Source organism: Oryx dammah, unplaced genomic scaffold (genome assembly GCF_014754425.2).
Source record: "Oryx dammah isolate SB20612 unplaced genomic scaffold, SCBI_Odam_1.1 HiC_scaffold_9, whole genome shotgun sequence".
NCBI classification, from domain to species: Eukaryota; Metazoa; Chordata; class Mammalia; order Artiodactyla; family Bovidae; genus Oryx; species Oryx dammah.
Genome location: NW_024070193.1, coordinates 192,615 through 215,187, shown reverse-complemented (window position 1 = coordinate 215,187; position 22,573 = coordinate 192,615). Strand labels below are relative to the sequence as shown.

Genomic DNA, 22,573 nt, shown 5'->3' with positions numbered 1-22,573 from the left:
CGGTGGCCACCGGGAGCTCCCCACCGGGCAGAGGTGACCTATGGGGAAGCGAGGAGCCCTGGAGAGGTCGCCCGCAGACACACGCTGCAGGGTCAGCCCCGGACGGTCGTCTGCACGCCGGCCCCACACTCTCATCCATAAAGTGTGGTGACGGTCAGCTCTACAGCATGAGCGTCATTTCCTCGCGTTTACCCCCAAATACGCTCAGGCGTCTGGGATACCCGGGTGGCGATACTCTGGAGTCCTGCTTCAGGGGAGCACACATGAAGGGGGACCACCTAGTCTCATTAGGGGCGCCTTTTTGCCACGGCTGTGCCCGGAGGAGCAGGAAGGGGCAGTCTTTCCACCCCGATCGAGACAGTCTAGGAAGGGTGCTCAGGCAGTGCTTAAAGCTCAGCAGAGTCTAAAATGCTGGTGCCACGCGTGTGCATTAGTAAGTGGTGTGTGTGTGTGCGCGTATGTAGCTTGCATACACGGGTGCACGCCTGTGCTGCACGTGTACACGCCTGTCACAACTTGGGTAGAAAAGCACGCACACCAGGGTGGCGGCAGCCCCAGGCACAGGGCTTGGCTGAGCTGGTGTGGCTTTAGCGCTTGGCCCAGGCAGAGTGAAAGGACAGGTCTTTCCCAGTATCACTGCCCACCTCGAGCCAGCACATGGCAACCCCCCCAGGGTGTCTGCGCTCCTTACTCCAGTCCCCACACAGCCTCTGACACCTGCGCCCTGCTGGGAAGGTGATCCAGGCTCAAGACCAGACCACCTCAGACCCCAGAACAAATGGCAAAAGGAGACGCAAACCCATATTTCACAAAGTAACAAAACGCATTTATTTCAAACACATGAGCTCCCCTGCTCACCATGGTCCTGTCTAGTCTGCTTCTATATTGCCTACTGGGCTCTGCTAACAGTGGATCACCGAGCATCTGGCTGGACTGAGGCCAAGAAGGAGCCAGAACAGCCCCCCCCCCCGGGTGCACCATGTGGTGGGGTCCTCAGGGTGCCCAGGTGGCAGGTCACCGCCCACTGAGGCCGAGACAAGGCCTGTCAGGCCCTGGGTCTGGGCGTGGGGGGGGGGCAGGGGGAGGCGTCTCTCCTTGGCGGGCCGCAGTGACCAGGGCAGGTGAGATGGGGAGGGCCCCGGGCGGGGGTCGGAGGCCCGCGCAGAGCCAGCATTCTAGTCTTGTGCCATGGTTAGGTTCAGGACAGACGACAAAACACAGACGCTCGCAAGCTAAAAGCCTATTATTCCGTCCTCCGGGGTCCTGGGGACGCACCCGCCAGCCAGGGAGCTTCGACGAGGCCGGCATCAGGCACCCAGGGGTCCAGCCCCTGGAGGTTAGGCGGGATGCGCCAGGACGCGGTCCGCCCGGCGGGGCGAGCACAGGGCCATCTCGGTGTGCACCCCGACCGCCGGCTAGCGCAGCCGCAGGTAAGAGGGGACGGAGTAGTTGAAGAGGAGGAAGTCCATTTCATAGAGGCCGTAGAGGCGCCGCTGGTAGAAAGGGCTGATGTCGCGGAAGAGGCGCTCGGCCCGGTCGCGCGCGGCGGCCCGGGCCCCCGGCGGCGGCTCCGGGAAGCGCAGGCCGGGCGCGCCCGCCAGGCCCAGCACGAAGGCCGCGTCCTCGGCCAGCGTCTCGAACTTGCCCACCACGTCGTAGCGCAGGCTGCACGGGTGGCAGAGCGCGTGGGCGCGCTCCCAGTGCTCGTTCAGGGGCCCGTCGCGGCGCGTGCGCGGGTCCAGCAGGTAGGCCAGGAACTCGGCGAAGCGCACGTCGTGGCCGCGGGCCAGCGCGTCTGGGCTCGGGCGCGGCCGCAGGCGCCGCACGATGTCGGTGCCGAAGCGGCGCTGGAAGGCGGCGCCCCAGGGCCGCTGCAGCTTGTTGCGGTAGGCCGAGGCCAGGCGCTCGAAGGGCTCGCGCACGAAGAGGAAGGCCAGGTAGGTGCGCAGACGCCGGTTGACCTCGGCCGGGCTGAAGTCAGCCAGCGAGGGCAGGCGGCCGGGCGCGTGCGCGTCGGGCGCGGGGATGGCGCGCGGGTCGCCGGGGCCACGGCCGCTCAGCGCCAGCAGCACGCGCTTCCAGTTGGTGCAGGCCACCTTGGGCACGTAGCAGTAGAGCAGGCCGCGCGCGTCGTCCACCAGCACGTGCCGCAGGTCCTCGGGCCGCAGCAGACGCTGCCGCCGGGTGTGGCGGCCGCAGGCGCGGCGCAGCAGCTCTCGCCGCTGCCGGTGCACCTCGGCCAAGGCGGAGCGCGGGCCCTGCGGGGCCAGGGCCACAGAGGGAGCCCAGGTGAGGGGCCGCGAGCCTACCCCGGCCGGGGGCGGGGAGAATGCGACTGATCGCGTGCAGGTCCTCACTGCCGCCCCCCCACGCCCACCGCTCCCCGCCCCCCCGCACCCCCACGCCCCAGGGAGGGGTCTCCACCTACACCAGGCCCCTCCCATCAGCACCGCAAGGGCAGAAGTCCAGGTGAGGTCCTGCCGCTGAGGGAGCAGGGCCCGGGCGGCAGGTGCTCAGTAGTGCTGAGGGCGCCTTCAGGGGCGTGTGTGAGCTGGGCCTGTGGGCTCAGTTGGCGCACACTGGGAACAGCCTATGGCCCCTCAGGCCTGGGGGTGGGGGGCGGCATGCCTGGCCAGTCTCCCTGCCCCAGCGGCACTGAGCCTGGGGTTCCCTTTGCGTCCCTCCTGCTGCGGGTGGCACACAGCCCCGTGCTCATTAGGCCCCCACGCGGAACACTGCAGCACAGAGCCCGGCACAGTCCACACCTGGAGGGCTGGGCGGGCAGATGGGCGGCTGGACGCCCCTAGGTCTCTCCGCCTGCCCCCAGCCTGCCCCGTCACAACCTGGCCTTCGCTCCCTGGCCAGAGCCAGAGGCGGCCGCAGCCCCCGGACAGCAGGTCCACACAGGCTCGGGCCACTGTGGCTGGAGGCAGCAGGGGGAGGGGGTCTGCCTACCTGGTCCAGGTCGTAGAGCATCTGCAAGGGGCTCCTCCTCTTCCCGCCAAACCAGCTAGTGCCCACGGCGTTGCTCTCTAACGCTGGGGGCAAGGGAGAGGTGTTCGCCGTGGCACCAGACCGGCCGTGGCCCTAGGGGCTTGGCCGCCTTGCCTGGGCACACTGTATCACCGCTGGGCCTCACTAATCCTGCGTCCCGCCTGCCTCGGGGGTCACTGACAGACCAGGTCCCTGTCACCAGGGCAGGGAGCTTGCCCTCCAGAGCTGCAGGGGGCTTGGGCGGGAGCAAACAATGGGAAAAGGGGAAACCACCGCCCTCTAGGAAGGCCCTGACCACCCAGCGCCACTTGCCTCCACCTCACACCCTGCCTCTGCCAGCCACATCCATGCAGCCTGAGGGTGAGGGCCCAGTGGGGAGGCCGGGCCAGCCTCTCCCCGCCCTGGGGGGCAGGCAGCAGCAGGGGTCGGCAGCAGCTGGGGCTGGCGACAGCGGGGGGCCGGTGGCAGCGGGGGGCGCACCGCCAAGCTGCCGGCTCTCTGGTGGCAGCGCAGGTGACCAGGTCAAGTGGCCGCTGGGGACGCCTGCAGCAGCTTCTCCCCTCCTGCTGGGGTGTGTCCCGCCTCCCCGTGCACTCAGGGCTCACTGGCAGCGTCCAGGTGTGGGGACGCTCTCAATCTCAGCGCTGTGTCCCTCAGTCTTCCCCAAACCGCCACAGCCTCATATTTGTCTTAGATATGATCATACTCACCAATAAAATATAACAAGCTTTAATGCCTTTAAAAATATCACCCAAATTGTCAAGTCTTTGGTTAGACTGATCAAGAAAAAAGAATGAAGACTCAAATTACAAAAAAATATAAATGAAAGAGGTGATGTTAGTACTGGACCTTATAGACAGAGGGCTTCCCCGGCGGCTCAGACGGTAAAGAATCTTCAGTTGAGGAGACCCCGGTTTGATGGTTGGATCGGGAAGATCCCCTGGACAGTGAATGGCAACCCACTCCAGTATTCTTGCCTGGAGAATCCCATGGACAGAGGAGCTTGGAGGGCTACATCCATGGGGTCACAAAGAGTCGGACACGACTGAGCGCCTAACAGTTTGACTTTCATAAGAACAACATAGCTGAGAGCACTTTATGCGACTGAGGTGCGTACATTTAAATGCGTTCAATGGCTGTTAAGAATGTATTGAATTCATAAGAATAGGGAATATTCACAAGAATATCTTTAATAATTCAGAATCACGTTAGGAAATAATAAATTCATAAGAAAAAGGAAGCTTTCAATGATCCTTGGCTTTCAACAAAATGAGGAGTCTTAAAATGCTGCCAGGATTCAAGAGTTTTCCTTAAGACAAATCTTTGGCAAACAAGCAAACTTGAACAGTTTGGTGAACTGCTGTGTTGGCAAACTGACCACAGGCAGTGGTTCCCAAACTTGAGTGTGCACGGGGCCTGCTGAAACGCGGGTGGCCTGGCCCACGTCCAGAGGCTCTGGCCCCCTGGGTGGGGCCCGTGGTCTGCATGCTGACAGTCCAGGCTGCCGAGGCCTGGGAGCCCCCTGAGCACCGCTGAGCACTGCCTGGGAAACTTGGTTAAAGGAACAAGTCAGTGAGAGGCAGACCAGCCTTGCCGGGCCTGCGGACCCCTCCCGTGTGCACCTCTGGCAGCCCCAGGGCCCCTGCCCACTCCAGTGTCCCCAGAATAAGGGCCGGGCTCAGCTGTGACCAAGGCTTTTGGAGGGGTGAGGCCCACAGAGCCTGCCTGTGTCCTCGGGATCATCAGTGACCCGCAAGACGAGCCGCCCTCCTCTGGCTGCCTGCTGGTGGGGAGGCCCCAGGACCTTCTGGCTCCACGCTAGCCAGGCGCCTCCCACAGCCCTGGGAGGAGGCTCTGCCTCACCTCTTTCCGGTGAGGGTGGAGGCCCTGAGTGGGGCAAGGTTGGTGCCCCCCGGGAGGGCAGGCAGAGCAACAAACCAGGCCGCCTCTACCCGAGGCCCACGGCTCAGAAGCACCAGCCTATTGGAAGCACCAGCCCTTGGGTGGGGCCTCTCCTTTCCTACCCAGACCGAAGCCCGAGGGAGAGCGGGTCCCACACCGGCCCCCAAGAGCCAGTGGGTGGAAAGGGAGAGGCCCCGGAATAGCCAGGGGCAGTGATTACGGGGCCAGGCCGCCTCCGCCTGGCTCCACCCCGTCAGCGCAGGAGCAGAACCCTGATCCGGTGGGTGGGCAGGCTGGCGTGGAGGAGGATGAAAGGTCTCTGGGTCCAGCCCCCCCGCCCCGAGCCCCCCACAGCGGGAGGCCAGGGCTCTGAGGGTAGGGCAGTCCCCAAAGGGCCCCATGGGGCTTCCTGCAGCCTCCTGCCCCTTCGCCCCAGTCCCCCGCCTGTGTCTTCAGCCCCTGAGTCCCTCCCCGAGCCTCCAGGTCCCAGGCCTCCCAGCAGAGGGCCAGGGAGCAGACCGGGCCAGCCCAGGGCAGCCACTTGGGCAAAACCACAAGCGGGTTCTGCTTTGACAAAGGAAACAAAAATAGCAGGAGGTTAGAGAGAGAGGGAGAGAGAGAAGGCAAGGAGTGGGGAGGGCCTGAGTGGTGTCAGAGACAGAGTTTCCCCAGAGGGCAGGGACAGAGGCTGGGAGAAGGCGAAACAGACACGCGGGGAAAGCAGTCTGGAGTAGCTCAGAGCAAACCAGCTGGGTGTGAAGGGCTGGCAGGCCGAGGGAGGAGCTACCCGCAATCTGGGGGTGCCCAGTGGGCCAGCCCCGGCCTCCCAGGCCCACTGCACATGGGCTGGCATGCCCCGGGCAGCACAGGAGTGGCCGTGAGACTGGGGAGCAGGCAGGACCTGCTCTGCTCACTGACACCATGCCCCCAGGGGTTGGAACTACTGTTCTCCCATTTGACAGATGGGAAAACTGAGGCTCAAAGAGGCAAAGAAACATGTTGAGGCCTCCCAGCAAGCAAGGGGCCAGGAGCGGCTTGGCGCCAGGCCCCGGCGAGAGTGCGTCCTTGGCTGCCGAGGCCTCCTGGAGCCACTGTGCCCGCACACCACCCTGCCCGCCCTCACAGCACCACGGGCTGGGGGGCAGCATGCCCCATGGGAAGCCAAAAGCAAGCCCACCCTGAGGACAGGCCCGGCACAGCCGCACTGGGCTCCTCAGGGCTGGCCCTGCGGGACGCTGTGCTGGGCGACCCCCAGCCCGGGGAGCAGAGGTTACCACACAGTTTTATGGTTAATAAGTTCCAGCCAGACCAGTGTCGCAAGAGCAGGCCGGCCGAGCAGCACGGCCCGGCCGGGTCAGCCCCCCTGCTGACCTGCAGGCCCTCCAGGGGTCAAGCCCTTCAGAAGGAAAAATCGATCCTGCCTTTTTCTCTTGGAAGAGTGGTGACCTCTCCACCCTGAGCTCCGCAGCCCCCGGCATGGAGCCCTGATTGGGTGGGTCGCTCTGCGCGGGTTGGTCAGACTTCACTCCCGCCTCGGGCACCGGGAGCTGGCAGAGGCCAGGCCACGGCCTCCTGCTGGCCGCCGGGGAGTCCCGCTCCCTCCACAGCCTGCCCCGGCCCCCCGCCCCCTTGCTCAGCGCCAGCCTCACTGCCGTCCTGCCGCTCTGCGGACAGCGGTGCCCTCTGCCTAGGCTGCTTCTCCAGAAACCTCTCCTCTTCCGGGCTAAGACTTCTTGTTCGGATCTCAACTCAAAGATCCCTCCAGAAAGGGGGCCTCTCCAGTGGCCAGACTGCTGTTGGTTTATTCACGGCACTCGTTGCTACTGAGACCATTCGATTCGTGTGGCAGGTGTCTGTGTGCCCAGGGGGAGTCGGCTCAGCGAGGAGGGAACGCCCTGTTTTCCTGTAACCCCGGGACCTCGCCTGGCATCCGGGTTACTGTTCAGTCACTCAGTCGTGTCCGACCCTTTGCGACCCCATGGACTGCAGCACACCAGGCTTCCCTGTCCTTCACCATCTCCCCGAGTTTGCGCAAACTTCTGTCCATCGAGTCAATGATGCCGTCCAACCATCTCATCCTCTGTCGTCCCCTTCTCCCACCTTCAATCTTTCCTAGCATCAGGGTCTTTTCCAGTGAGTTGGTAGTATTAAAGACTGATAGCCCTTCCGGGCCATGCGGAGAGCACCCCAATTCCTAGCCTGCCACACAAGGCCACTCATGAGTGGACCTCAACCTACCTTCCTTCCTGGCCTCCACCGCTCCTCATATGCACACACACACGTGCGCACATGCAGTCATGCACACACACTGTCACACACACACTCACACCTGGAAAAGGCAAGTTCAGGACGGGCCTCTGACTGGGCACCTCCAGACCTCCGGGGCCCGTGCAGCCCGCAGGTCAGCGGCCCACGGCCCCTCGGCCTCTGGAGTGAGTCAAGTCGCAGCACATGCTGGAGCAGGCACTCCACACGGCTGGCACAACGGGCTGCCTGTTTCCCACACCCAACGCTGAGGAGGGTGCTCCGGACCGAGTCCTTCCTGGTGCAAAGTGCGGTTCGAGGAGGGACCCACCTGGACCGGAGCGTCCCACCCGCGGCTGTGGACACTGCGGAGGGGGGAGCTTCCAGGCACGAAGTGGGGCGAGGCAAAGGAGGCAAAAGACCCGGGTGGCCTAATGCCCTCCTCGGCCCACCGCTCACCTGGCCCCTGGACAGAGGCTGGGAGGTCCGGACCGCCCCCTCCTGGCCTTGGGAGACCGCATCGCGAGCCCTTGCGAGGACCCAGGAGCTTTGAGTCTTTCTGAGCGCCCCCTCCCCGCGCCTCCCCCGTGCCCTAGCCCGAGAGGAGACCAAAGGTGCCCCCACCTGGTTGCGTACCGCCTCCCCCCACCCGCCCCGGCAGGCACTCACCCGGGCGCAGGGCGCTGGGCGCGGCGCCCAGGAGCAGGAGCGCGGCGCCCAGACACGCGGCCGCCAGCGCTCGCCGCCGCCAGCAGCGCCTCGCCATGCTTGCCCGGAGCGCGCCGCGCTCGGCCGGGCCCAACGGGGCCCGCGCTGGAGTGGGACCCGGGGCTCGACCTCCGTCCCGCCCCTGGACCCGCCCACGGGCTCTTGCTCAGACCGAACCCCAGGGCCGCCCAGGATCCGCGCACCAGGGCCGCTCTTGGATCCGTACCCGGGACCCTCCCGGCGGCATGTACACCACTCCACCCCCGAAGCGCGGGGATGCAAGGGCTTTGCTGTCTGGAGGCGGGCCAGGGCGGGGGTAGGAGGTGGACTAGTCCAGTCTGCCCGGCTCCTACTCCGTCCAGCGGGGCAGCGAGCAGCCGCCCAGGGCGCGAAGGGTGGAGACTGGCGGAGAAGCCCTGTCTCCGTCGCGGTTTCGCCCGCTTCCGCCCGGTGCCGCGGGCGCCCTCCTCCGCTGACACCGAGCAGCCTCATCACAGTGGGTCGGGACATCGGGTGCCCCCTTTGCTCTTTTGCTGCGTGAAGCAGCCAGTACGAGACCCTCGCTGACTCCCGCAGCCCCAGGATCAGGCCAAGAGTGCCTCTCCCTCACCGGAGCCCACCTTTCAGCCTTGCTCTCCACCGGGGTCTCCAGGTTCTGGCTTGCAGGAGGCAGCCAGACTGGGGGCGAGGCTGAGACGGGGGTCTCCTTCCGCCTCTGGACATCAGGACTCCTGTTCTTTGCCTCCTCCCCACAACTGCTGCAGACCCCAAGGGAGCACTCAGAGCTCGCTGAAGACTCCTGAGTGCAGGCTGGTGAGAGTGAATCCCGCCTTGAAAATGCACTTGTGCAGCACCCCAGGGGGCTGGGAGAGACTCCAGACCCCAGGCTCCAGCTGCCCACTGCGTGTGCAGATCTGGGTGTGTGTGCGTGAACCAACCCTGAGCAGCGTGAGTGTGTGGGAAAGGGGATGCATCTTAACTGCTCCCAGCCCCGCCAGCTTCTACTTTCCTGCTGTGTGCGGTCAGGAGAGCTGCCTAACCCTCTGCACCCAGCTCCCTCGCGCAGTGGGATCGCACTAGGGCACACTTCACGGTGTGGTGGGAACCGAACGAGACCCAGCAGACGTTGGGCATGGCGCCTGGCACTCAGCCAGTGCCGGCTACGTACTTGACCCTGGTGATTAATGCATTATTAATGTTAGTGTCTGGCAGGTGGCTCTGGCTTCTGTTAGGGTGGGGACATAAAAATTCCTTCCCGTTACGTGCAAATCTATTTAAAGGACATTATTAAGTAAATAACGGTTCTGCTGCCTTAAAGACAGGGCTCCAAATTCTATCCTAGGTCTCAAAGAGCAGAGGGCAAGAAACAGCCCGGCGCAAACCACGAGCACTGTATTGCGACCTTCCCGAGGCCCGGGACAGAGGGCCTTGGGGAACGTCCAGCTCACCTCAGAATAACCTGAAAGCAGGGCTGCTGCTGCCCTGGGCCTGGGACCCAGATTCCGGGTCATCCACTTGCCCAGCTGGTTCCGAACCTCCCCTACCACCTGCGTGAGGACCTGGGTTCTCTGCAGTCCCGACCGCAGGCACCCTTAGGCAGGCGTCCTGGTCCCTGTGCTGCCACCTGGTGGCCACGCCCAGAACAACATCTCAGCCTGCCCAGTCCAGGAACGTCCAGGAGGCCCCCAGGGCCGCACTGGGTCTTGGGGTGGGAGGGCCCACATGCCCGGGGCTGGGGTGGGCACGGGAGAAGGAGCGAGCGGGCACGACCATTGCAGCTAGTCAGTGGCTGTGAAGACGACAGGGGCGCATAGGGAGGCGCCAGGTGCCGAGATGAGTCCCGCAATAAACAGCCATCGAGGAGACCCCGAAGGGAGAAGCCGGAGAGGCAGACAGGGCGTCCCCGCTCCCAGCCTGTCGTGGCCACGCTGGGGCTCCCGGTGGACCACGGCGGGCAGGGAGGGGGTGGGGGCCCGGAGGGAGGCTGTGCACGGTCAGGAGCCGGGTGGCCTCGGGGTGCAGGCCCTGTGTTGAAAGTGGACGGATCAGCGGTCAGGGTGCGCAGAGAAGGCCCCCGGGCAGGAGAGTGGAAGCGGGGAGGAAGGGACACAGGGGAGGGGCTGATGGCCCCGGGCACGAGCTCTTGCCTGGCAGAGATGGGGGCCCAGCGTGGTCTGGGTGACGGTGCCAGGCGGGCAGGGCTGGGCTCTCGGTGCCGGTCGCCAGGGGCAAGGAATAGAGGCTAGCCCAGACAGGCGTGGGCCTGGGGGAGAATCCAGCACGGGCACTCTATGCCGAAGAGGACGGACGGGCAACATCCAGGGTCAGGGCCCGGGGCTCAGGCCCGGGAGGCATGCTGAGGGCCTGCGGCCTTGCTTGGCGCCTTGTCACTTCTGCACTTTTTACTTGGTTTGTCCGTGGAGCACAGTGCAAAAGCCCCAGAGTCCTCCTGGATCAACGTCGAGGCCGACGGCGGCTCCATTAGGACTAACTCTGGCCGTGGGCAGGCCCCGCACCCCGCAGAGCTCGATCTGCACCCCCACACGATGGACACCGAGCCCCGCAGGCTGGCCGCGGGGGCAGGGCGTTCAGCTGACGCTGGTGTCCCCGGGCGCAAACAGCGGGAGGCGCCAGCTTCGTGCATACGCACCAGGCGCGGGCGCTCACACGCTGTGTGTATGTTGGGACAGCGCCCAAGGCTGTGGGCTGGTCGGTAGCCGAGCTGGGTCCACACCGAGGGCTGTTGCCCACCCTCTACCAGGGACCACTGGAGCTCTAGGGCACGTCTTCCCAGCTCTGTGAGTGGCCCTGGGCCCCATCCAGAGCTGGAGGGAGCTAACGGGCACCCCCTCCCCCAGAGGTGGCGACGGGGTCTCCTGAGAGCCGGGGAGGCCTGCACCTCCACGGGGCATTACGTGTCACTCTCCAGGTGGGAAGGGAAATGGGGAGGCCACACTCGGTACCCCGGTCACGGGCCCCCCTCACTGGCACACATCGCCCCTGATGATGAGGCCGCCCCCCGAGACCATGGGGCAGACCCAACCCAGAGCCGCCCTCTGGGTGTGTCCCAGAAAACTCCCCGCGGGCTAGCACCCCGTGGAGGGGACACACGGACCCTCCCCCGGCATCTCCGGCTCGAAGCCTGCCTCGCCCAGGACCCTGCCCCCCGGTCAGTGCTGCCCTGACCCCGACCCTTGCCCTGGCCGGGGGGCCCAGAGACGGCCGGAAGGGGTGGGCCCGCGGCCCGAGGGTCCCGCCCTGCCGGACGGGACGCCCGGTCTCTCCGCAGCCCCAACACACAGCGGCCCTCTGCCCAAGCTTCCGCCAGCTATGTGCAGCCTCCAAGCGCTGTGCTCTGGCCTGCCCCTGCGGCCCCTCCCGGAGAACCGGGGCCGGCGGGCTGGGGTGCCCCACGCCCCAATCAGGACTCCTGGCCTCAGCCCCACTGAGGAGCAGGTGAGAGGCTGGGCCCCCCGCCCCACAGGACTGCTTGCCCTCTGGGAGGTTCGGGAGGGCTTTGCCCACCAGCTGCTGCCTGCCAGCCTGGCCCTGGGGGCGCCCAGTGAGGGTGGCTGCAGGCCAGGCACCCCCATGTCAGCCTCCATCGCACCCGCCTCCCTCCTCCCGGCTGCTCGGGGGGTGTTGGCCTCTGGCCCCCACTGACCGAGGGTCCCTGAGGCTCTAGGTCACAGGTGGGTGCCATCACCTCAACCTTGGGCCCCCAGGGCCCAGGGGGCCTGCTGCCCGCTCCTCCCAGGAGCACCCGCTGGCCTGGGGACCGGGGGAGAAACCTCCTCCTTCCCGCTGGCGTTTGCTCTTTGACCCGGTCTTTGACACCGAGCTCCTAAATCGGCTTCAGTTCCCTGGGCAGTGGGGGCTCCTGGCGGGGCTGGTTACTGGGTACAGACCCTGATTACACGCTGGGCCTTTCGGCCCCACCCCCAGCCTCCCGAGAGGGGTGGAGGCCAGGGAACCAGGGAATGAGTCCTTGCAAGGCCACTCCCCAGGGTCGGACCGTCCAGGTCTGTGAAACGGAGTGGGTGCTGGGGTGGTGGGCACACCTGGGAGCTCCCCCCAACCCTGGGTTCCTGCCTATCAGCTCACCCTTCATCACATCCTTTCAATACAAAAACCAAGGAGAGAGTGTCCTGAGTTCCAGGGGCTGTGCTAACAGATTACAAACCCGAGGGGCTGGGACGCCCAGTTCTCACTGGTTGTTCACGAGCACCGGTGACGACTGGGGTGTGTGATCGGGGGCTGAAGTGAGGGTGTCTCGTGGGCCCGAACCCTCAGCCTGTGGCCGGGGTCTGGGGGGACTCTGGTCGACAGCGCCGCAGCGGGGCCGAACTGAGGGCCGCCAGTGGGGTGAGGGGAGAGGAGGGCCCTGGAGGAACCACACATTCAGTCCCCGGGGGAACGCCTGCGGGAGGACCCCCGGGGGTCTTCTGGACCATCCCAAACCTGGCACGGAGTCCTCGGCCACAACCGTCTCACTTTCCTGGGGCCGCTTTTCTGCTTTATTTAAATGTCCCTTTGAATGTCAACATCAGCTTTTAAAGGTAGTTATAAGAGACACGCAAGTCACGTGTTATAACATTCTGCAATTCTTGGTGTCTCCTTCCAGACACATTCTGGTGCACAGAAGATGTGTGTGTCCTTCTTGAATCTCTAAGTGGGAGCTGTCCACACAGGCTGGTCCTCATCAGTGTGGGGTTGTGGTTGGAGTTTATGGTTTGGATGAACGAAAACACGCTCCCCTCTTAGTTCTTCTGTGAGTACTAGTTGTTGTTGAGTTGCTCAGTCATGTCCGACTCTTTGCGATGGACTGCAGCACGCCAGGCCTCCCTGTCCATCACCGACTCCCGGACTTTACTCAAACTCATGTCCATTGAGCTGGTGATGCCACCCAGCCATCTCATCCTCTGTCGTCCCCTTGTCCTCATGCCTGCAATCTTGCCCAGCATCAGGGTCTTCCCCCGGGACTCAGGTCTCCGCATCAGGTGGCCTAAGCACTGGAGCTTCTGTAAGTACATTTCTGCTCACCTGCAGAGTGTGGTCGGCTGCGGTGCGGAGGGAGTTCCTCTCACATCCGTTAGAATCGTCCCCGGCACCCCCCGCCCCCATGCAGCTGCTCTTGGTGACCTCTCCCCAAAGCACACCCCACCCTCAGGGGGCTGTGCTGGACCTCACACCCCAGGTCCGAAGACCTCCCACCACTTCAGAGACACTGCCCGCAGCTTCTGGAGAGCAGGGCCCAGTGGGGCTCACTTCTGGGTCTTCGGTGACACCAAAGTCGTCTGTTGAGTGAACGAACAGGAGTGTGTGCCAAACCAGCACCCTGAAAGAGCTCAGTGGGCAGAAGAAACCTAGAAAGGCTTCTTGGAGGAGCTGGTCTTGGTGCCAGGGGCAAGGTTCCCAGGCTGGGGAATCTGAGCGGGAAGCTATTCTGGAGGTCATGAGTGACCACGCGGAGACGGTCCTGGGCAGAGCAAACGGGTGGACGAGCCCTGTGTAGGCCCAAGCTGGGTGAGGACCTGGGAAGCCAGGCCCGGCCTGGTCACAGAGAGGCTGAATGCCACCCCTGGGCACTGTGTCAGGCAGGGCTAGCCTGCTGCCTGGCCCGCTGCCCGGCCCGCTGCCCGGCCCGCTGCCCACAGAGAGTGAGGCCCGCATGGAGCTGGGGGGACAGACGCCCTGCATGGAAGCCGTAAGCGTGGAGATGGTCATTCCGGCCGCTGGCCCTGGGCAGCGCCTGCATGCTGGGTGCTGCCCACGTCCACGCGGGCGGGTCCCGAGGCAGCCCTGTGAGGTGGTTCCTCCTGCTTGTCTTCCAAAAGAGGAGACTGCAGTTCAGAGAGGTGTGTGTGCGGGTCAGGGACCCGCAGGGACAGACTGGGGTGCAGGGGTCTGGGCCCCGAGGCACAGTCTCTGGAGAGGCACCCCCGCCCCGCCAGGAAAAGCCTGACTCACAGTCTGGACCTGGCGGGTCTGGCCTCACTTCGGCCCGGTTCTGGTGAGGACCCCATGGCGCTGGGCTCCAGGGGTGTGGGGGCTCAGACAGGCCCAGCCTATCAGATCGTTAGGAAATGAAGCAGAAGCCAGCGTCCGGCGGAACGTGCTCGGGCCCATGTAGTGAGATCAAGCCCCCACCAGGGAGGGTGGCTGTGCGCCCGATGCGAGGGAGGGTGGCTGTGCGCCCGCGACGCGAGGGAGGGTGGCTGTGCGCCCGCCGCGAGGGGTGGTGGCTGTGACGCGTTGCTTTTGAAACTCCTCTGTCAATGTTTGTTTTCGCTTGCAAGCTCTGATTATAGGCTGTTCACTGATTTAAAAAAAAACATGCCGTCTCTGTGTCATGGGCCAGACATGACCTTGAAGGGCTTGACCTCCAGCTCATGCCGGGTCCCGCCTGCCCTTGAGCCCGAGCCTGCAGCTTCCTGCCGCGTGCCCCCCTGTGCCCCCCATGCCCCCTGTGCCCCCCTGTGCCCCCTGTGCCCCCCGTGCCCCGTCGCTGCGTGTAGCTTGCACGCTCCTCCTCAGGGCCCTCCCATCGTGGCTCCCTCCCTGGAGCGCTGGACCAGCAGTGGCACTGGGAACAGGCCAGAAACTAGACTCAGAGACACTGCAGTGGGCCCACCCAAGGCGCCCGACCCTCTGGGTGAGCCTGGGAGCCCCCTGCGGGCAGATGCCCAGCCACCTTTTGCGAGGGAGACACACACGTTTCTGATCATTTTTCCTCAGAGAGCAGGAACCATGTGCTTTTATTCCACGTTGAAGTCACCCGGGGACTCGCCCGGGGACCCGCCACGTTCCCCTCTCTCCCCGCCACACAAACCTGCCACGTCCCCCCCACTCCTGAGCTGAGGTTTCCTCGCTGCCCTTCTCGCCCTCAACTTCTTCCAGAATCATCTTTCCCCCACCCTTCCCTCGGGGCACGCTTGATGTGCGGTGCTGGACTTCGGGCGCGCAGGGCAGGCTGTCCCCGCCCCGGGCCTCTGTCCTCAGCCCCCCCGGGCTCTGGCCAGCCTGGCCGTCTGTCTCTGGGGTGGCCCTCTGCCCTGCCCACGAGCTGGTGCCTCGGGGCCCAGGCCGGGCCGCAGGCTCCTCTCCTGTCGCCTCCACCACCCCCTGGTCAGAGTCTTATCCGAGGCTCAAGGCCCCTGCCCCCTCGGTAGATGTGTGTTCAATGAATACGTTCACACCAGCTCCTATCGCACTCCCTAAAGGAGTTTGTTGTGCAGGGTCGGCTGGTTGAATGCATGGCCTCAGTGTCCATCCCTGACACCCGGGTGTCACCCCACTCCCCCGCCTGCAGGCCTCTGCCGGGTACTGGGAGGGAGAGAGCAGAGGAGGGGGGTCTGGCGGGACCCCTGCCCTCCTTGAGGCCAGGCGAGACTAAGAAGCAAGGGAACAAACCCACTCTGGAGCATGTGGAGATGCTCAGCCCGGGGAGGGCCCCCCTAGGGAGGCAAGCAGCATCTCCCACTGTAGCCCAGGCCGCAGGCCATGTCCCTCTCTGGCCCTTGCCGGGGCTCAAGTGGCCTGGTGCCCGGTGAGCACGCAGAGGGAGGGACTGGAAGGCTGCCAACAGAGAGCTGGAGGGCAATCAGGGAAGGCTTCCTGCGGGAGGTGATGGGAATGGCCTGGGGTGCGAGCTGGGCAGTCTCGGGGCTGGGCCCTGGGCCTCCTGAGTGGAGCAGGGGCACATCTGGAGGGCAGAGCTCGGCCTGGAGCCTGCACACCCTGCCGCCCTCACCGCTCCCCCCCACCGCCCTGCCAGCTGGCGCTGAAGAACGCCCTCCGCTACTTCCCCCCGGACGTCCAGGAGGTGCTGGCCCCCGAGTTCGCCCAGGAGCTGCGGCTCTACGGCCACGTCTACATGTACCGCTTCTGCCCCGACCTGGAGATGAGGTGAGTGCCGTGGGCTCGGCTTGTCCCCCTGGAGCACAGACCTTGCTGTGAAGTGTGCCTCCTCCAGGCTGAGGCCTGTCCAGTGGTGTGGAGGGGCTGGCCCAGAGCACCTCCTGTCGGTGGGAGCTTCAAGGGGTGGCTCCTTCTGCGGATGCCAGGGCTGGCCGTCCACACCGGCAGGGCCAGGGGCCGGGCCGGGACGAGGCGGGACCCGACATTCCAGGCGCCTGCCCCTCGACTGGCCTGGCAGCTGGGCCCCTTGCAGGGCCTACCCGGTGGAGCAATATCCCTGCCGGACGAGGGCGGCTGCAGCCATCATGCTCATGATCATGAACAACCTGGACCCAGCCGTGGCGCAGGTAACAGCCCGGACGTGCGGGCGGGTCAGCAGTGGGCGGTCGGCCTGCGAAACACACCCAGCTCGCTCACGGCAAGCGTTCTGCTTGGAGGCAGTGGCGGATTCGAGGTGTACGCAGGTCGCTCAGTCGTGTCCAACTCTTTGCGACCCATGGACTATACAGTCTCCAGGCCAGAGCACTGGAGTGGGTAGCCTTTTCCTTCTCCAGGGGATCTTCCTGACCCAGGAATCGAACCTGGGTCTCCTGCATTGCAGGCAGATTCTTTACCAACTGAGCTATGAGGGAAGCCCCGGGAGAAGCTGCAAAACCAGAGCGGGGAGGGCTCCTCGCCGTCTCCCGGGCGCCCCCCTTTGGTCGTTGCGACAGCATCAGCACCACGACACCAGCCTTGGCGTCAGAAGGTGTCACTTTACGTCTGATGCGTGCCTGCTTAGTCGCTCAGGCGTGTCCGACTCTCTGCAACCCCCTGGACTGCAGCCCGCCAGGCTCCTCTGTCCATGAAATTCTCCAGGCCAGAACACAGGAGTGGGTAGCCACGTGAGGACTGGAGGGGAACAGACTGAACGCTGTGGTTGGCTGCAGTACATCCCAAACACCACAACGTGTAATCAGCATAAAAGCAAAGTGTCTTATAGCGTTTTTCCCCTACCGAGTCTTCGAAACCAGTGGTGGGTGTCCTGCCTAGAGCTTGTCCTGTGGGCCGAGGCTCAAGGCGCAAAGGCTGCTGACACAGCAGGCCTCTGGCCGTGCTGGTCCACGCAGGTCTGGCCACACGCGCCTGTGCAGCATCCTCGCGCACCAGCCCGTTCCGCAGCAGCCTATTTGAGAGAGGACAGCCTTCAGGGGGACCTGAGAGTTTGCTTGAGGGCAGGAGGGTCCCAGGATGTGAGCGCTCCGCTGAGCCCTGACCGGGTCACCCCCCCCAGCCCCCCACTCCTCCTCCAAGGGCCATCAGCCACTTGGCAGGGGGCCATGACCCCTGAACCCTGCCAAGCTGGGGGCCTCCTTCCCCACACCCCCATCTCAAGTGGCCCTGCGTCCTCTACAGTTTCCCCAGGAGCTCGTGACCTACGGAGGAAACGGGCAGGTGTTCAGCAACTGGGCGCAGGTATGGACCCCGGACTGTGTGGGTGGGCGGGGGTGCCCACCACAGGCCTGTCCACCACCTACCTCCGCCCTGGCCTCTGGCCTGGAAGTGCCTTGCAGACTGGCTCTGGGGCTTGGGCTCTGCCTCCCTGATGCCTGAGAGCCCAGAGGTCAGAGGTCCTGTGGTGGGGCCACTGGAGGGGAGTTGGGGGCCTCGTGGGGGACTTGGGGCCAGTGTGGGGATGCCCCACCACCACCCTGTGCCTTGTTCTCCTGCAGTTCTGGCTGACAATGTCCTACTTGGCCCAAATGACGGAGGAGCAGACGCTGGTCATGTACAGCGGACACCCGCTTGGCCTTTTCCCCAGCAGCCCCGAGGCCCCCAGGCTGGTCATCACCAATGGGATGGTGGGTCTCGGGGCTGCAGGGAGGCCCAGCCAGCACCTGCCCGCTGAGCCGTCACCCCCGAAAGCCACGGCGCGGCCCCCAGCCCTCTGCCCGCCCCTCTCTTACAGGTCATTCCCAACTACTCCTCCAGGACAGACTACGAGAAGCTCTTTGCCATGGGGGTTACCATGTAAGTGCTGTTGGTTCATGGCCAGGCCCTACGGTTAAAGCAGCACAGCGATCGTGGCTTCAGCTCCGAAATGCCCTCACCATCAAAGCTCTAGAGCACGATCCCGTATTTACGCATTTCCTGCTCGTTTTCATCGATGCCCCTGCAATTTTTATACATGTGTGAGTGAGCAAACGTGCAATTTGAATCCTACTTTTTGCAAGGACTCAGGTCCTGGCTGCAAAGGGGGCATGGTGATGGCTCTGGCCCCTGAGCTGTGTGAGAATGAATGGACACCGCCTGAGTGGATGATACCCCAGGGGAGCACACCCCATGGCGGGCTTTACCTGCCTCCCTGGTGGGTGTGTACCGTGTTGGCACAATCGTTCTATTCACGCAAGCTTGTACCGCAAGGGTAACCCATGCCCCATTTATCAGAAGAGGAAGTGGAGGTTCCCAGAGGCCCTGTCCTTGGCCCAAGTTCTGGGATTGGCTCGGAGTTTGGATGTGTGAGATCCAGGGTCTGCCCTCAATCCAGAGGAGAGAAGGGACTGGGGAGGCTGCTGGGGGTGGGTGGACCGGGTCCTCGTGATCATCGGGGAGCGCAGACACTCTGGTCTCCCATCACGTGGCCGCTGACGCCGATGCTGAACAGCCACCGCCTGGCACACGTGGGTGCCTCCTCCCACGATCTAGCCTAGAGCGCTCAGCAGGCAGGGGGCTCTTGTTCTGTGGCCCGCCGAGCCGCCCGCTGACTGGCCCGCTCCTGCAGCCCGCAACGGGGCTCACCGTGGGAGCTGACTTGTGGAGAGGTCCCCGCTGGCCTGTTCGTCAGAACGGGGCCCTTTGTGTAAATGACAGCGACCTCTCGAGCGCTGTGCCCCGACTCTGCCGGAAACTAGGGGACTGGCCTTTCCTACAGGCGTCTGTTTTGACTAATTAATGAGCTCATGTTTGGCTGCACGGGTGTTGCTGCGTGCGGCTTCCTCCGGTTGCCACGAGCAGGGATTGCTCGCTGGGGCGGCTCCGGGGCACGCGGGCCTGGGTGGTGGCTTCAGGAGTTGAGGCTTGTGGGCTCACCTCCCCTGAGGCACGTGGGATCCTTCCGGACCTGGGATCAGACCCACGCCCCTGCCTTGGCAGGCGGACTCCCCTGGACCAGCAGGGAAGTGCCTCCTTTTGTTGTTTAAGCACAAAGCACGTGGGGGCGACAGAGCTCCTTGGACCCCGGGGAGTGGGGCGGGGAGATGCCAAGCCAGCACCCGCTCACGCCCCTGCGCACGCGGGCAGGTACGGCCAGATGACAGCAGGCAGTTACTGCTACATCGGCCCCCAGGGCATCGTCCATGGCACGGTGGTGAGTGGCGGGCCGCGGGGCCGTGGGACTGGGGGGTGGGATGAGCGAGCGTGGGTGGTGACTCCTCCTCCTCCCCCACCCCAGCTCACTGTGCTGAACGCGGGGCGGCGCTACCTAGGGCTCCAGGACCTGGCGGGCAAGGTCTTTGTCACCTCGGGCCTGGGCGGCATGAGTGGAGCTCAGGCCAAAGCCGCCGTCATCGTGGGGTGCATCGGTGTGATTGCAGAGGTGAGCCCTCGGGAGCAGCCCCCCCCCCCAGGGGGAGCCCCCCACCCCATCGAGAGCCCCCCTGCTGCCCTCGCCCTCCCAAACCCTCCCATCCCCGTGTGGGTCCCCACAGCAGCAGACACACCTGCCTTCCAGTGCCCATCACTGCCAGGCCCAGAGCCACGCTCCCAGGCCGCCTGCTCCCAGGACCCAGCCTCCCTTGCCTTGGGGCCCTGGGGTCCAGCCAGGAGATGGTAAACCTGTGAATAAGTGAGCAGAGACCACCCCCCCCATCTGGACAGAGCTGTCGGGTTAGGGGGAAGAGTGGACGAGGGCCAACATCTATAGAGTCTCTTGAGCTTCCCTCCTGGATACAAAGTGGCTTCTCCAGCTCCAGCCACGTCATCTATATTCAAGGCAGACAGAAGGGGAAATGCCAGCTATGGCTGACTCTAGCAGAAAAATAATGCCTTAGAAACTTGTTTTACCACATTGGTCAGCATGGGCTCACATGGATATTGTCATCTACAAGGGCGGAGAGAAGGCGCGAGAGGGCAGTTGGGATTAGCTGGGAGCAGAGCGTCTCCCTGAGTGAAATCAGGGTTTGTTGACTTGGAGGCAGGAGGCAGCTGACAGCAGCTCGTAGGGTCCGCCCCGCCCTGTTGGGAAGGGGGTGATCTTCACCCCTGCCCCGTGGTCCCAGGTGGATGGCGCGGCCCTCATGAAACGCCACAGGCAAGGCTGGCTGATGGAAGTGACTGACAGCTTGGATGGCTGTATCGAAAGACTCAGGTGTGACGCCTGGTGTCGGGGGAGAGTGGGCTGGGAACCCTTGATTTCTGCTTCTTACTGGTGGCTCCTGGGAGTGTGGAGTGGCCCGGGTGTGTCCATGCTGCCCACACACGCAGTCTCACAGACATCCGTCGTCCTGCGGGTGACCCCTCAGCTCAGCCACAGTTTGGCAAAGACTGTGCCTTGCGTTTCTCCCCTCTGTGCCTCAGTGTCCAGCCCACAGCCTGGCACACAGGAGGTGCTGCTCGAAGCTGCTGAATCTCCACAGGATCCGTCCGGACCCGCGGCTCCTCCCCAGGGGGGCCAGGGCTGGTGCGGGGTCCCGGGACCCTTCCTAGCTGCATGCCGTCTGCTGAGATTTCTTGATGGGGACAGGCAGGGCCACCAGGAGGCCACTCCTCAGATGCTGTCTTTGAAGCATTCTCTCAACTGACTGCTCTGCAGAGCTGAGCACCTCTTGTGTGGGGAGTTCGCCTCGGCACAGAGGGCTTCACCTGCTGTGATTAGACCTGCCCAGGGGCGCAAGGGAACTTAGGTGACACTGTCCAGAAACACACAGAGTTTAAGAAATACTCCTATTACTGAGACTGGAGACTCTTTTGACACAGATCTTTGAAAACTTGCTGAAAATCTTGCATTAATTACTGGAGAAATTCTAAACTCCTTGTGTGGCAGAGAGGGTCTTAACCTGATCTGGCTCTGACCCTGTGGGTGTATCTGAAACACAGGTGCACACGGACACACTCGCACACACACGTACACATGTGCACACACATGCACACGCACACACCACACATGCACACACATGCCACACTTGCACACACTTGCACACGCATGCATGCCACACTTGCACACACACACACACACACGCCACACTCGCATGCTCATGGACACGCACACACACACACGTCCAACCACTGTGAGGTTTCTGTCATCTCTGAATTTTGGCGTCTCACTCACACAAAGGTTGGGCACTTAACTCCCACAGTCACATACAGAAACACACACACAAGTCCAAATCAGAGTAACAACCGCTTCCGCAGCTGCTTTCGTAATTTCAGGTCTCCTGTTCCCCCAGACATGCTGTAGTTTTTCCAAATCAGGGTTAGAATCATCTTTCAAACCGTCTGCAACTTGAGGATCGTCTTGAGCGACTTCTACCAAGATCCCTGTTAGAGCCCCAGAAGCAAGGGCCCTAATGCTCCGGATGGAATTCCAGGGCCCCGGGGGGGGGGGGGTGGGAGGGGTGGGGGAGTGGGGGGGCGGCTCCTCTGTGGGCCAGTCCTCAGTGAGGGGCCCCTGGTCCGCTGTGCCCCTCGGCTGGGGGTCTCGTAGGTCCCCAGCCCTACACTCACGCGGTGCTGTGGGCACCTCCCAGGCCTCTGCGTCCTCACCAGTGGGGTGCCAGTGTGCGGGGTGTTGGGGTGTTGCCCTGGGCAGGTGTGACGGGGCTGCCTGTGCTGCCCCTTGCAGGGAAGCAAGGAAGAGGAAGGAGGTGCTCAGCCTTGGTTACCATGGCAACGTGGTGGACCTCTGGTGAGTGGGGAGCTGGCCACCTTGTGGACCCCCGGTGAGCCCTTGGCCGTGGCCCCATTACTGGTCCGGGGCTCCTGGCTGTTGTGGCCCTGATCCTGGCACAGCTCGTGGCAGACCCCCCCCCAACCCCCGCCAGGGGGTGCAGGACGAGCCTCATGCCTGGCTACAGAGCCTGTGGCTGGGCACACCGTGTGCCCTCCTGGCTGGACTCTGAGCTCGGGTGCTGGCACTACCCGGCCTGACTGCTTGTCTCCCCGCAGGGAGCGCCTGGTCCACGAACTGGACACGACGGGGGAGCTCCTGGTGGACCTGGGGTCCGACCAGACGTCCTGCCACAACCCGTTCAACGGAGGCTACTCCCCTGTGCAGCTGAGCTTCACAGAGGCCCAGAGCCTCATGGCCTCTGACCCCACTGCCTTCAAAGGCCTGGTCCAGGAGAGGTGAGGCCTGCGTGGCTGCCCGCGCAAGGGGTGGGGGCGCACACGGCCTGCTGGGGCTGTGGATGGGGTGGCTCCGGCCTCCGCCTGGTTCTCCCACAGCCAGCTGTGTGGCCTGTGCCAGACCCTTAATCTCTCTGCTCCTCTGTCCCCGCCTCTGTCAGACAGGGTCATGAGGGTGCTGTTCCGTGGGGATGTTGGGGACAGGCTGGGGTGACATTTGCAAAACACTGGGGGCAGCTTCCAGCACCTATGGCTGCTAGGTAGATGCTGGTAGAGGGCAGCCCGAGGCGCTTCTAGAAGAGATCATTGCTTGTTCAGCACAGAGCCTGGGCCCGGCGCCTGGCTGCCTGGGACCTGTAGGCACTAGCTGAGTGACTGCCTGCAGTGTCTCCCCTGAAGGGGGAGAGGCTCTGAGGAACCCCAGGGGAGGGGGCTTCCCAGTGGGAGGCGCTGGAGGTGGAGCAGGCGGGGCAGGGTCAACAGG

The 22,573-nt window shown here is 64.1% G+C and overlaps 2 protein-coding genes across 2 annotated transcripts in view; one reads left to right on the top strand and one right to left on the bottom strand.

The window, feature by feature from the left end:
- Positions 1–804: 804 nt before the first annotated feature.
- Positions 805–8,018, bottom strand: CHST13 (carbohydrate sulfotransferase 13). Its single transcript, XM_040246624.1, has 3 exons — positions 7,810–8,018; positions 2,956–3,038; positions 805–2,258 (listed from the first exon to the last, which is right to left on the bottom strand). The coding sequence occupies exons 1-3, from the start codon at positions 7,904–7,906 to the stop codon at positions 1,416–1,418; spliced, it is 1,023 nt and encodes a 340-aa protein (XP_040102558.1). The 5' UTR covers positions 7,907–8,018; the 3' UTR covers positions 805–1,415.
- A 2,376-nt stretch (positions 8,019–10,394) lies between these two features.
- The window catches only part of UROC1 (urocanate hydratase 1), a 28,826-nt gene continuing 16,647 nt past the window's right edge, over positions 10,395–22,573 (top strand). Inside the window, exons 1-14 of the mRNA XM_040247259.1 lie at positions 10,395–10,494; positions 11,138–11,304; positions 11,606–11,748; positions 13,450–13,555; positions 15,626–15,756; positions 16,022–16,115; positions 17,164–17,223; positions 17,481–17,609; positions 17,717–17,778; positions 19,048–19,114; positions 19,199–19,342; positions 20,025–20,113; positions 21,587–21,649; positions 21,910–22,089. Coding sequence (XP_040103193.1) covers positions 10,395–10,494; positions 11,138–11,304; positions 11,606–11,748; positions 13,450–13,555; positions 15,626–15,756; positions 16,022–16,115; positions 17,164–17,223; positions 17,481–17,609; positions 17,717–17,778; positions 19,048–19,114; positions 19,199–19,342; positions 20,025–20,113; positions 21,587–21,649; positions 21,910–22,089 — 1,535 coding nt within the window. The remainder of the gene's footprint in view (positions 10,495–11,137; positions 11,305–11,605; positions 11,749–13,449; positions 13,556–15,625; positions 15,757–16,021; positions 16,116–17,163; positions 17,224–17,480; positions 17,610–17,716; positions 17,779–19,047; positions 19,115–19,198; positions 19,343–20,024; positions 20,114–21,586; positions 21,650–21,909; positions 22,090–22,573) is intronic.

Bases quoted from the DNA above. Each gene is read 5' to 3' on its own strand.
- CHST13 (XM_040246624.1), bottom strand. From the start codon at position 7,906: ATGGCGAGGCGCTGCTGGCGGCGGCGAGCGCTGGCGGCCGCGTGTCTG. The intron at 3,039-7,809 runs GTGAGTGCCTGC...CCTTGCCCCCAG, and splicing joins GCCCAGCGCCCTGCGCCCGG to CGTTAGAGAGCAACGCCGTG. The intron at 2,259-2,955 runs GTAGGCAGACCC...CTGGCCCCGCAG, and splicing joins TGCTCTACGACCTGGACCAG to GGCCCGCGCTCCGCCTTGGC.